Consider the following 10,478-nt stretch of genomic DNA (forward strand, 5'->3'; position numbering starts at 1 on the left):
CAACTTCGCCGACCTTATGGCCCGGCAAGGGCTGTACGACCGGCTGCCGCCGCTGCCCATCACTCCTGGCATGGAGGGCGCGGGCGTCGTGATCGCCGTGGGCGAGGGGGTGGACGACCGCAAGGTGAGCGGGACTGCGCAGGGCAGGGCGGGGAGAGGCCAGCGGGACCTGGGCAGTGGGACCCGAGTGGGCGGGCGCCGGGGGTGTGGCAGGTCGGAGAAACTGGTACCGACCCAGGCAGTCGGGCAGGAAAGGAGCCTGTGTTCTGAGGCTCCCGGAGATCCGCATTTGTAGTTGGTGAAGCGGGACAGAGAGAGAGTTGTCGCGTCTCCTCAAAAATTTTAATTGTTATCTTCGCCCCGAAGTGGTAGTGGATGGGAGGGGAACAATGAGGCGGCTGCGCGCATGCGCGCAACAAGCCCACCGCCACCTTACTGAAGCCACACCTGTTCCCCCCCCCAACCCCCCTTAGCAAATTCCCCACGGGTAATTGTGGAGCGACGGCCAGGACCCTTTTACTCGAGGTTCCTGAGCTGGAGTCGAAGTTGGGCGGGAGCTCATGGCGGTGCCAGAGCCCTGGTCACATGCAGCCCCGTGGTCTGTGGGGGGGTGTGGCCCCTCCCAGAGCAGGGCTGACGGGCGCGCCCATCATGGAGGAGAGGGAACCTCCCCACTCCCCAACCCCCCTTCCCTGGCCGGTCCGAGGCCTGGGTGGGGGAGGCGGGATTGGGTCTCTGGATCTTTGTCTTGGGCTGTCTCCCGTGACTGCAGTATCGCCTCCTTCGCCTTGGCCTCCTCCTCTTCTTCCTCCTCCTCCTGTGACTCAGCCAGCGGCCATGCCCCTGGGGAATGTTCCAGCAGCACTGCCTCTGCCTTCCCTTCCGAAGACCCCTGCCTCAACCATCAGGATGGTGCCCATTTGGGCTGGGGTGGGGGGTGTGGCAACGTGAACAGGTCGGCCCAGCTCTACCAGTCTGTTTCTCCTTTTGGTTATCATTAATCTTGGTCACAACCCCGGACACTGGGGAGTTCCAAATGGCCAACTTTTCAGGCATGGGGTGAGGCCTTTGTCACTACGTCATTTGTTTGGGGGTTTCTTTTCAAATCAGGCCCCTGTCAGGGAGGCCTCTCAGATACTGCCTTGTTTTGCTAGGCTCGCCAAGCCCAGATCCCAGAGCTGGAATTCTTGGATTTATTGTACATGCAAACAGCTCCTTCTTAAAGGGCTTGTCCCTGAATTTCTTTCTGTTCCCTGACTTCTAAATAATCCCATTCTTGAGAAGGTGCTAAGAGAAATTTTGTGCCCGGGTGGGGTGAGCAGGGAGTTGTAGCTCATGTTTCTGCTGAAGGCCACCCACCTAACCTCCCTCCCCATACTTTCCGCTCAGTAAATACAGGATATCCTGTCCAGGGCACAAATCTGATGTAAGAGGCTGGATTCTGTGGGTAGGGCCTTCTCTCTCCCTGGCTCCCTGCTGATATCTGGCTTGGGGAGGGGTCATGGCCCAGCTCTGTGATGGGCTGGAATGGGCATTTATTTGGGTAAGTGAACCATGCTCTGGGGCAAATCTGGGGCTGGCGATGACCTGGACTGAGCTGTATTTTCTAGCACTCCCTGGTTGTGTCTGAGTCTGGTGGTCCTGAGTTCCGGAGTGGAGGACTTCCATTCCCTACACCTCAGTTGAAGTCAGGGCTTTCAGGGTAAGATCCCAGTGTGCCCTCAGTCCTCCTGGTCAGCAGAGGATAGGTGCTTGAGGACATGAAAAGGGTGTGTATGGGAGACCCATCCCCTGTCCCTATGAATCCCTAGTTTTGTTTTGTTTTTTTAAGATTTATTTCTTTAAGCCTCCAAGACCTGGGGTACAGGCCAGAGGTGTGGGGATGAGCGGATTCACCAGAGACAGAGTGGGAAGCAGGACAGGCACATCCACCGAAATACACTGCTAAGGGGAGCACTGGGGAGACAGGAGAGGTCTGCTGCGCCATGTAGGCAGCTAGGGATCAAGACTGACCTGGATTGTCCTGGAACAGCACCCACACCTTCTTCTCCACATTCTTTAGAGGCCTTTTCTGTGCCCTCCCCTGTAGCTCCAGTTGCTAGGAAAAGATCATTTTCTTTGCCCCCTTTCCCTCCAAATAGGAGATTCACTGACTCAGAGTGGGGGAACATGCCTTTTCTGGTGGGTTCTCCCAACTCTGGGTGAGGGTGTTTTCTGGGCTCCCCAGAGCTAGCTCCATTCTCATGAGGTGACTGTACCCAGCCTAATGTCTCAGGGGCCTTCATCTGTGCTTTGGCATGGTGTTTATGACGTGCTGCCTCTTCCTTCAGTTACTGGGTCAGTGACTTCCCTCCTTTTTATTGTCATTATTATGATCACTTAATCCTTATAACCGCCCTATATTATAAATAGGAAACTGGAGAGTCAAAAAGGCAAAGAGCCTCCCTGGTGTCCTAGGGGTTAAGTCTCAGCTCTATCACCCGTGTAGGCTGAGTTCACTCCCCCACCAGGGAGCTGACCCACATGGCGTAGCAGACCCCATGTGTGTCTGGCCTGCTGCTCCCCTCAGCAGTGGGTTTGAGTCAATACAGCTGTCCTGCTCCCCACTCTGTCTCTGGTGAATTCTCTCACCCCCACACCTCTGGCCTACATCCCAGTTTTTCTACAAAATAAATATTAAGAAAAAAAAGAAGCTAAGTATGTTTATTTATTCAAGGTCATACCACCAGTAAAGAGTGGAGCCCTCTTCTTTTTGGAGTCTTGGTATTGATTGGGGTACAGGCCAGAGATGCAGAGGGTGAGAGGATTCACCAGAGACAGAGCGGGGAGCAGAACAGGCAGAATGACGAAGTACACTGCTGAGGGGAGCAGCGGGCGGGTCAGAAGAGGTCTGCCACACCATATGGATCTCCTCCTGGGCCAGCAGGAATCGAACTTATACGGAAGAGGCTTAAGCTTCTTAGTGCTGTGCTTTAACCCGCTGCGCCACCAGGGAGGGCCTGATTGATTGATTTTTAAGCTGAAGTCGCCTGCTCTCTTCAACAGCACTTCATGCTGCCCTAACTGTACTCTTCTTGCACTCAGAGATCTTACACAATAGTGAAGTGTAACATGCAAATTGGAGCTAAGGACGGTATCTGACTCAAAAAGCTGGTGTAAGGATTAGTAGAGTTTCTGTAGGACCTGACCCTAACCAAGCACTTAATAAAGCTAAGTTGTTATTGTTTTTGATGATGTATTATTCTTATTACTGTGACTACTGCTGCGTCTATAGCTGTTTCATGGCCAGGGAGAGGGTTTTATAATCAGGTCACAAATCATTGTGGGTGAATGAATGACTGAATCACTCTTCCTCCACTCCTCAAGGTAGGAGACCGGGTGATGGTGTTGATCCGGTCGGGCATGTGGCAGGAGGAGGTGACTGTGCCCTCAGCCCAGACCTTCCTGATGCCTGAGGCCATGACCTTTGAGGAAGCTGCTGCCTTGCTGGTCAATTATGTCACGGCTTACATGGTCCTTTTTGACTTCGGCAACCTTCGGCCTGGCCACAGCGTCTTAGTGCACATGGCTGCAGGTGACAGACCCTTCTCTTTGTCCCTCCTCTTTCCCCTACCCAGATTTCCTTGCAGGCCCCTTCCATGCAGTCTGTCTGGACTGTTGTCATGGCAACACCAGGCTGCCTAGGTCTGTGGCACCAGAGGCCTCTGCACTGTTGCCGTGGTAACATTCAGGCACCAGGTCTGGCCTGGTGTGCTATCCATAGCAACGTTTCCTCGCTCAGCACCCCTCTCCCCAATTGTTCTTTCCCCAAATTCTCAGTCATGGAAATTGGACAAGGGATGTGGGCAGAAAGTCTCACATGAGCCCAGACAAAATGCAGGTGATAGGCTGGGTCCTTGAGAGGGTAAAATGGCCAGGTCATTCCATACCCCCGCTCACCCGAGTCTTGCCGCAGGGGGCGTGGGAATGGCCGCTGTGCAGCTGTGCCGTACGGTGGAGAACGTGACAGTGTTCGGAACAGCCTCAGCCAGCAAGCATGAGGTACTGAAGGAAAACGGGGTCACACACCCCATCGACTACCACACAACTGACTATGTGGATGAGATCAAGAAGATCTCCCCCAAAGGTGGGTCAGGGAAGGGGTGGGATGGCTCAGGACGGGACGGGGTCTCCAGATCTGTGTCGTTAACGCTGTTCTTGGATTCCTGGCTCTGTGACAGGAGTGGACATCGTCATGGACCCTCTGGGTGGGTCAGATACCGCCAAGGGCTACAACCTCCTCAAACCCATGGGCAAAGTGGTCACCTACGGTGAGTTGGCGGGAGAGGCATGGAGAGAGGCAATTAGGGAAGCAGCATAGGTCTGAAGGCTAGGAGTTAAGGGCCCAGAATTTTTGAATGAAGAAAGGGCAGGTGCTCTGTAGAGAGCATCAGGGTGAGTGCCACAGGAGTTGGCTGCCTCCTGGGTACCAGCTATTGTCATTCTCTTTCACAACTTTCCGTGCAAATCGTAGTACACTCTGTGTGCTCTTCGTGCTTCTGTGGGGGGCGTATCTTGAGGCAACGTCAAACAGCCTCCACCTGTCCTACTCTCCTGGCTTCTTGGGCAAGGAAAGTATGTAAAATCTGTGTGTGTAAAAAAAATAATAAAATTGTGTTTTACATAAGAAATAAATATAAGCTGGAGCAATTTTGGAGTCAGTTTGGGCCTGGAAGCCAATGGCTGGGATTATCCTGTCCTTCCCTGGGGCTGGTGTGGACAGCAGACAAGCTTGGATGCAGACCAGGGGTGCGGCTGTGTCCTTGTCCCACAGGAATGGCTAACCTGCTGACGGGCCCCAAGCGGAACCTCATGGCTCTAGCCCGCACGTGGTGGAATCAGTTCAGTGTGACAGCCCTGCAGCTGCTGCCAGCCAACCGAGCTGTGTGTGGCTTCCACCTGGGCTACCTGGAGGGCGAGGTGGAGCTGGTGAGTGGTGTGGTGGCGCGCCTTCTGACTCTCTACAACCGGGGCCACATCAAACCCCACATCGACTCTGTGTGGCCCTTCGAGAAGGTAAGCGTGATGACTCTGTGGGGGGCCCTAGGGAGAACTGTGAAGACTGGGGCCCCAGACAGGACTGCTAGGTGGAGGAGGGCTGGACAGCTCTGGAGGCAGTGTTTCTCTTCCTCTCCAGGTGGTGGATGCCATGAGGCAGATGCAGGAAAAGAAGAACGTGGGCAAAGTCCTCCTGGTGCCTGGGCCAGAGAAGGAGAACTAGGATGGGGCCTGGGGACCCCTGGGGCCTGCGAGGGAGCAGCTGGGAAGCTGTGTGCTGGGGGCCGCAGACTCACATTTCACCTTCTATGGCAGTGCTCTGCCCTCCTGCCCTCTGCCCTCTCTCCCGCCCAGCCCAGGCTCTCCGTGCTGATCACTCCCCTACCCTGCTCTTTCTCTTTCGTCAGGGCTGCCCCTCTCCCTGTCCTGCCCCCCAAAGAGGTTGGGAAGTGACCACTTGGATGTCTGGGCCCTGCCAAGGGGACAGGGAGGGTCAGAGGGAGGCCACTGCTTCCTGCCCCCACCCTTTCCCCAGGCCTGCTGTGCTGCTTTTGTGCCAAGGTTAGCCAGTCCCTTCCCGTGCTGTTCTGTGTGCCCCGCCTCTGCCCCATCTCCCCGCCTGCCCCTGCCCCACCACCGCCCCAAAGAACCGAAACGTGAGCTCAGGATGTGGGGCCCACCTGTGTGAGTCCTGCATGGCCTGTCTTGCCCTCCTGTCCCTGCAACCCAGGCCGCCAGCACCCACCTCTGACCTCTTGTTGCCTCATTGCATGGCCTTGTCTTCTGTCCCCAACTTCTTAAGCACAACTGGGCTTCTTCCACCTCTAGATTTCCTGCCACTCTTGGCCAAGGTTGCCTCTTACAGCAAGGGTGGGAATCAGCCCTGCTCCCCTGCGGTCTCATTCTGTGGGCGGGACACAGACACCCCTCCCCCTCACTGAGTTCTCTGGATTTGTTCTCAGTGCCTTACCAGCGGAAAACCTGTGCTTGTGTATGTGGGGGTTCCCTGCCTCGCACCTCCTCCTCCGCCTCTGTATGCCCCAGTGCCTTCCTTGTTCTGGGGGAGCTGGGGTTTTGCTGCTCCCCAGTCCCACAACACTGCCAAAATTCTGAGTGTGTGCCAATGGGGGGGGGCCAGCCCCTGGCACGCTGGGGTCTATGCCATGTCCTGTCTCTGGGGCTGTCATTTCTCTGTGGGTGGTTGGGGACAAAGCTGGGGAAGCCTTCTCAGCCTTGCAGATAAGTGTGGCTTTTACCAGCCAGGGCTCTGAGAGGCAGTTCTGTCTGTTTTTGTTTTGGGACCAAAGTGAAACTCAGAGCACATTCCCTGTGTGTTCAAGGGAGGCCCACTGCCTCCTTGGAGCAGGGAGGTGGCTTTTCAAACTCAGCCCCCAACTTTGTTTACATGGGTGGGGAGGTGGAGCAGGGCAGTAAGGGGGTGGGGTTGCTTAGGACCTGGGCTGCTGGAACCAAAGTGGGGGCTCCTGGGGGAGCGGTGAGACTCCCTCTGCGCTTTGAGGTAGATTTGGGGACCGGGATCGCCCAGCCATTGCCAGTGAGAGGCGGGGGGGCACAACCTCTTCATTTTCTAAAGAGGCCTAAATGGCTCAAGTTTGATTTCTGCTTTTGTGTACCCCACCCATGACCACAGCTGCCTTTGTGTTTGTGTCAATAAAAAGCCAAACCCCGGCCCTGCATGTTACTTAAATGTGTGGGGAAGGTTAGGGTTTCTTTTCCTCCCACCCCCAGCCACTTCCCTGAACTGAACAGAGGAGGAAAATCATGCAGCCACTTTTACTGTTCAGCATTTCACAGCTCTACCCTGCTCACTGTCCACCAGCAGGGTCTCCCTGGTACTTGGGCACCCAACTGCAGCCCCATGTGAGAAGCTGGGCAGGGGGTGGGGTGACGAGAAGGCCAGCTGCCTAGTCTGACTGGGCAGTGAAGATGGCCAGGCCCCGCTGACCTGCGGGCACCACCGCCAGGGCCTCCACCTCCCCGCCCCCACGGGTCGGCTTCTGGAAGTGGATCTTCAGGATGTCGTGCAGCTCGGAGCCGTCCAGGATGTCGGGAATGTTGGACACCAGCACAGAGTGGGGCACTGACTGGAGCTTCATCTGGAAAAGGAGCAGGGAGGTGGGCAAAGGCTGGAGCCCAGGGCAGGGAAGGCGACAGTTGTGGAGGCAGGAGGCGTGGAGCGGCTGGTCTAGGAGTGTGGGGCTGAGGGCTCGGAGCCTCGCTTGGGAACCACGTTTCTGGCAAGGTCGGGCCACCGGGTCCAGCCTCTACCCTCCCTCCACCTTCCTACTTACCTCAGCCTTCTGGATATTCCCCCTCATGTAGGGAGACACTCTCAGCGGGACCTGCCGCCCACCCAGGGGCACTGTGAACTGGCCGATCTGGCACAGGTTCTGGGCCACTGCAAGAATGCCAAGGGCAGACTTCACCCGCAAGCACTTGCCCCTCCAGACCTTGACGCACCTGTGCCCTAATCGGCGGGCGGCGGGGCTCTTACCTTTAGCTTCAGCGAAGCCCAGCATGACCCCTCCTTGTAGCAGTTCCCGAGCCTCCACATCGCCACCCCCATTCCTGGTCTTGCCAAAAAAGATCTCTAGCTTGTCCAGCAGCTCCTCCTCACTCAGCTTGAGCCCAGCAGGAAACCCACTGACCAGTACTCTCTGGCCATCCATCTGGCTGGACACCTGGGGGGAGACAGGAGGGAGTGGTCCCAGCACAGCCCCACGGCTCTGTGCCCAGGTGCATGGTACTCCATGCACGTCCCAGGACTGGCACTCACCTCGACGGTGGTCATGACTGGCAGCTCCAGGGGCCAGACCGGCAGCCGCAGCCGGCATTCTTCCATGTCAATCTTATACACCTTCTGTTGCAGCACCTGTTCAGCCACTGGGTGGGGGTGTCAGGGTCAGTACTGGGAAAGCTTCCACTGCCCTCCTCAGGCTTCCCTGAACTCACCTTGGGGGTCATCAAAGGTAACCACAGCAGAGCCTCCAGGCAGAGGGTAACAGATCTTCAGGTCAGAAACCGAAGACTTCGGTGCTTCCTTACCCCGATGTATGTGTCCTTGGAACACCAGGGGCATTTCAGGCACTGGGAATGGGACCTAGAAGTGAGGAGGGGAAGGCTGATGCAGTCTGCAAGGTAGAAGAGCTCCCCACTCTCTCCCAGGAGGACAATGTTCCCAGTTTCATGAGATTGGTGCTGAGAACCAAGAACGAATATTGAAGTGAGCAGGTTAAGTGTATGGGTGAAGGCAGGTCAAACCTGTACTGACACTTCACATGCAAGGTCTTAGTGCATTGATCGAAAAGGTAGGTAACTCCACAGATGCATACAGGCGGGTTGGAGAGTTCAGATATCACACTCAGGGTCACAAAGCAAGGAACGGCAGAGTCACAAGTGAAACGACAAGCTGCTCAGTTGTTTCTACCAGACCACAACCCCTTTCCCAGCTTACCTTATCTTGGGAGGAGCCCTTAAATTTCATTTTCAGCTGCTGCAGCTCCTCCAACCTCATCTTTAGTCTGGTCTGCTCCTCCAGAAGGGAGCTGAGGGTCTATTAGAGCAAGAGGGAACAAACAGACATTCCTTTCCCTTTCCAGAGAATGAATGAGCCCTGGGGAAGGGGGCCCCAATTCTGGATTCCCCAGACTGGACCTGATGCTCATCCCAGGAACAAGTGGGCCCCTTTACCCTGCCCTGGGTAGGTCCTGGCCCATGTGCCTCAGGGCTTGACTGTCTCCATATCAGCCCCTCTCTGAAGGGCAGGTGTCTTTGCAGCTGGCAAGGCTGGGTTACTACTCCAGACCCGGAGTTTAACCAACTTTGAGCTACTGATACAAGATGCTGGGCACTCACACAGGGCAGTGGAAGATGAGGCTCCAACCCTCAGGTCTGGACACAACTGGACTCGAAGTAGTAGCTGTTCACACAGTGGCGTGGGAGGACACAGTGGAGGAGGGGCAGTCCCAGAGGACTCCGGGAGTGGGACTCAAGAGTTGTCAGTCATGACTGTTAGTATTACTCACAGCTACTAAATATTTAGCAAGTGCTCACTACACACCAGGCACTGTATTAAGCCCTTCCTATGGATAATGTGACTCAGTCCTCAAAAGAATCGTAGGAGATAAATACCCTCATCTTTGTTTTATAGGTGAGAAAACCAAAGTTCAGAGAGGTCAGGCGACCTGCCTTTGGGCCTAAGCAATCTGAGTCCACACTACTGATTCACAGTAAAGAAATCAAACCCAGACTGGGAAGTAATCACCCCACATTTCCCAACTTGCTTCTTGACTGCCACCCTTTCCTCTACACCAAGCAGCCTTTCAGGCTGGTGTGATCTGGAATAGTCCAGAGAGAACTAACGCCATGGGCAGGGAAGTGATAGCAGGGATACAAATAAATGCACCTTTGTCTGCGAAGTCTGCGAATGGAGCAGACCTTAGCTAGCAGAGTTCACCCTGGGGTCCGGAAGCCTGGTACATAAGGTCAGCTCAGAGAAGGGCGCTCACTTGGGAAGCAGGGACCCCACGGTCATCTGTATCCCCAGTGCTGAGCCAAGTCCCAGCACAAAACAGGAAGTCCGTAGATATGTATCAATTCATTGCAGGAGTGAATTTATAAAGGCATGAGAATGTGTTTCAGAGGGCACTGAGAATCAGTGTGAGTTCATTCCATATCAAGCAGAGGAAAACTAGGACTTGGCCGAATGATGCTGGTTTGTGAGCCGCCCATTCGCGTCATCTCTCAAGCAGAGGTGGCGAACTGCATGCCTTTCAGTGGCTGCTGCCCATGCGAGCCAAGGCAGCCAGAGTAACATGCTGGGGAATGGTGGGGACTCTGACAAACTGGAAAGGGCATGTCCCTGCTAAAGGTCAATCTTCTCTCAGCTCTAACCAAGCTTTTTTCACATACAAATGTGGTTCCACTATCCCCTATCTTCCCAGTTTTTTTTTATTTAGGTATATATTTTTTATTGTATTTTTAATACAATTTGGTAAACTGTTCATATCTGCTACGAATTTGATTTTAACTGTGGAATTGTATTTTCTTTACATCATTTGTACATTTTTTTATTTAAGGGAAATCATTTATACTCAAAATTTTATTTCAAATAAATACAACATGTATCTGTATTTTTATTTAAAAAACATGGCTAACTTCAAAAAGTAAATTAAAGTGAAAAGTATTTGAAAAATGAAATACATTAGTGGGCTAGGTTTAGTTCTCTATCCTCTTTTGACTTCAGCTTGCTTTAATTACACTCAGTTGAAATTCTTTATTATTATTTTTTTAAAGATTTATTTATTTATTCATACAGAACTGGGGTACAGGCCAGAGATGCGGAAGATGAGAGGATTCACCAGAGACAGAGCGGGGAGCAGAACAGGCAGATAGACAAAGTACACTGCTGAGGGGAGCAG

General features: G+C 54.1%; 2 protein-coding genes across 3 annotated transcripts in view; one reads left to right on the plus strand and one right to left on the minus strand.

The window, feature by feature from the left end:
* Positions 1–6: 6 nt before the first annotated feature.
* On the plus strand, positions 7–6,728 carry VAT1 (vesicle amine transport 1). The gene is made up of 6 exons (XM_004684125.2): positions 7–124; positions 3,367–3,574; positions 3,956–4,126; positions 4,221–4,310; positions 4,814–5,055; positions 5,177–6,728. The coding sequence occupies exons 1-6, from the start codon at positions 17–19 to the stop codon at positions 5,258–5,260; spliced, it is 903 nt and encodes a 300-aa protein (XP_004684182.1). The 5' UTR covers positions 7–16; the 3' UTR covers positions 5,261–6,728.
* Positions 6,729–6,825: 97 nt separating this feature from the next.
* Positions 6,826–10,478, minus strand: part of IFI35 (interferon-induced protein 35) — a 9,270-nt gene continuing 5,617 nt past the window's right edge. Inside the window, exons 2-7 of one of the 2 annotated variants that reach the window (XM_004684942.2) lie at positions 8,513–8,611; positions 8,011–8,158; positions 7,835–7,941; positions 7,553–7,739; positions 7,350–7,456; positions 6,826–7,154 (exon numbers count right to left, since the gene is read on the minus strand). In XM_004684942.2, the coding sequence (XP_004684999.1) occupies positions 6,963–7,154; positions 7,350–7,456; positions 7,553–7,739; positions 7,835–7,941; positions 8,011–8,158; positions 8,513–8,611 (840 nt within the window). In that variant the 3' untranslated portion in view covers positions 6,826–6,962. Of the gene's footprint in view, positions 7,155–7,349; positions 7,740–7,834; positions 7,942–8,010; positions 8,159–8,512; positions 8,612–10,478 lie in introns of both variants that reach the window. The other variant, XM_012726506.1, reaches the window with a different exon arrangement.

This window comes from Condylura cristata, unplaced genomic scaffold (genome assembly GCF_000260355.1).
Source record: "Condylura cristata isolate star-nosed mole 26May11 unplaced genomic scaffold, ConCri1.0 scaffold00017, whole genome shotgun sequence".
NCBI classification, from domain to species: domain Eukaryota; kingdom Metazoa; phylum Chordata; class Mammalia; order Eulipotyphla; family Talpidae; genus Condylura; species Condylura cristata.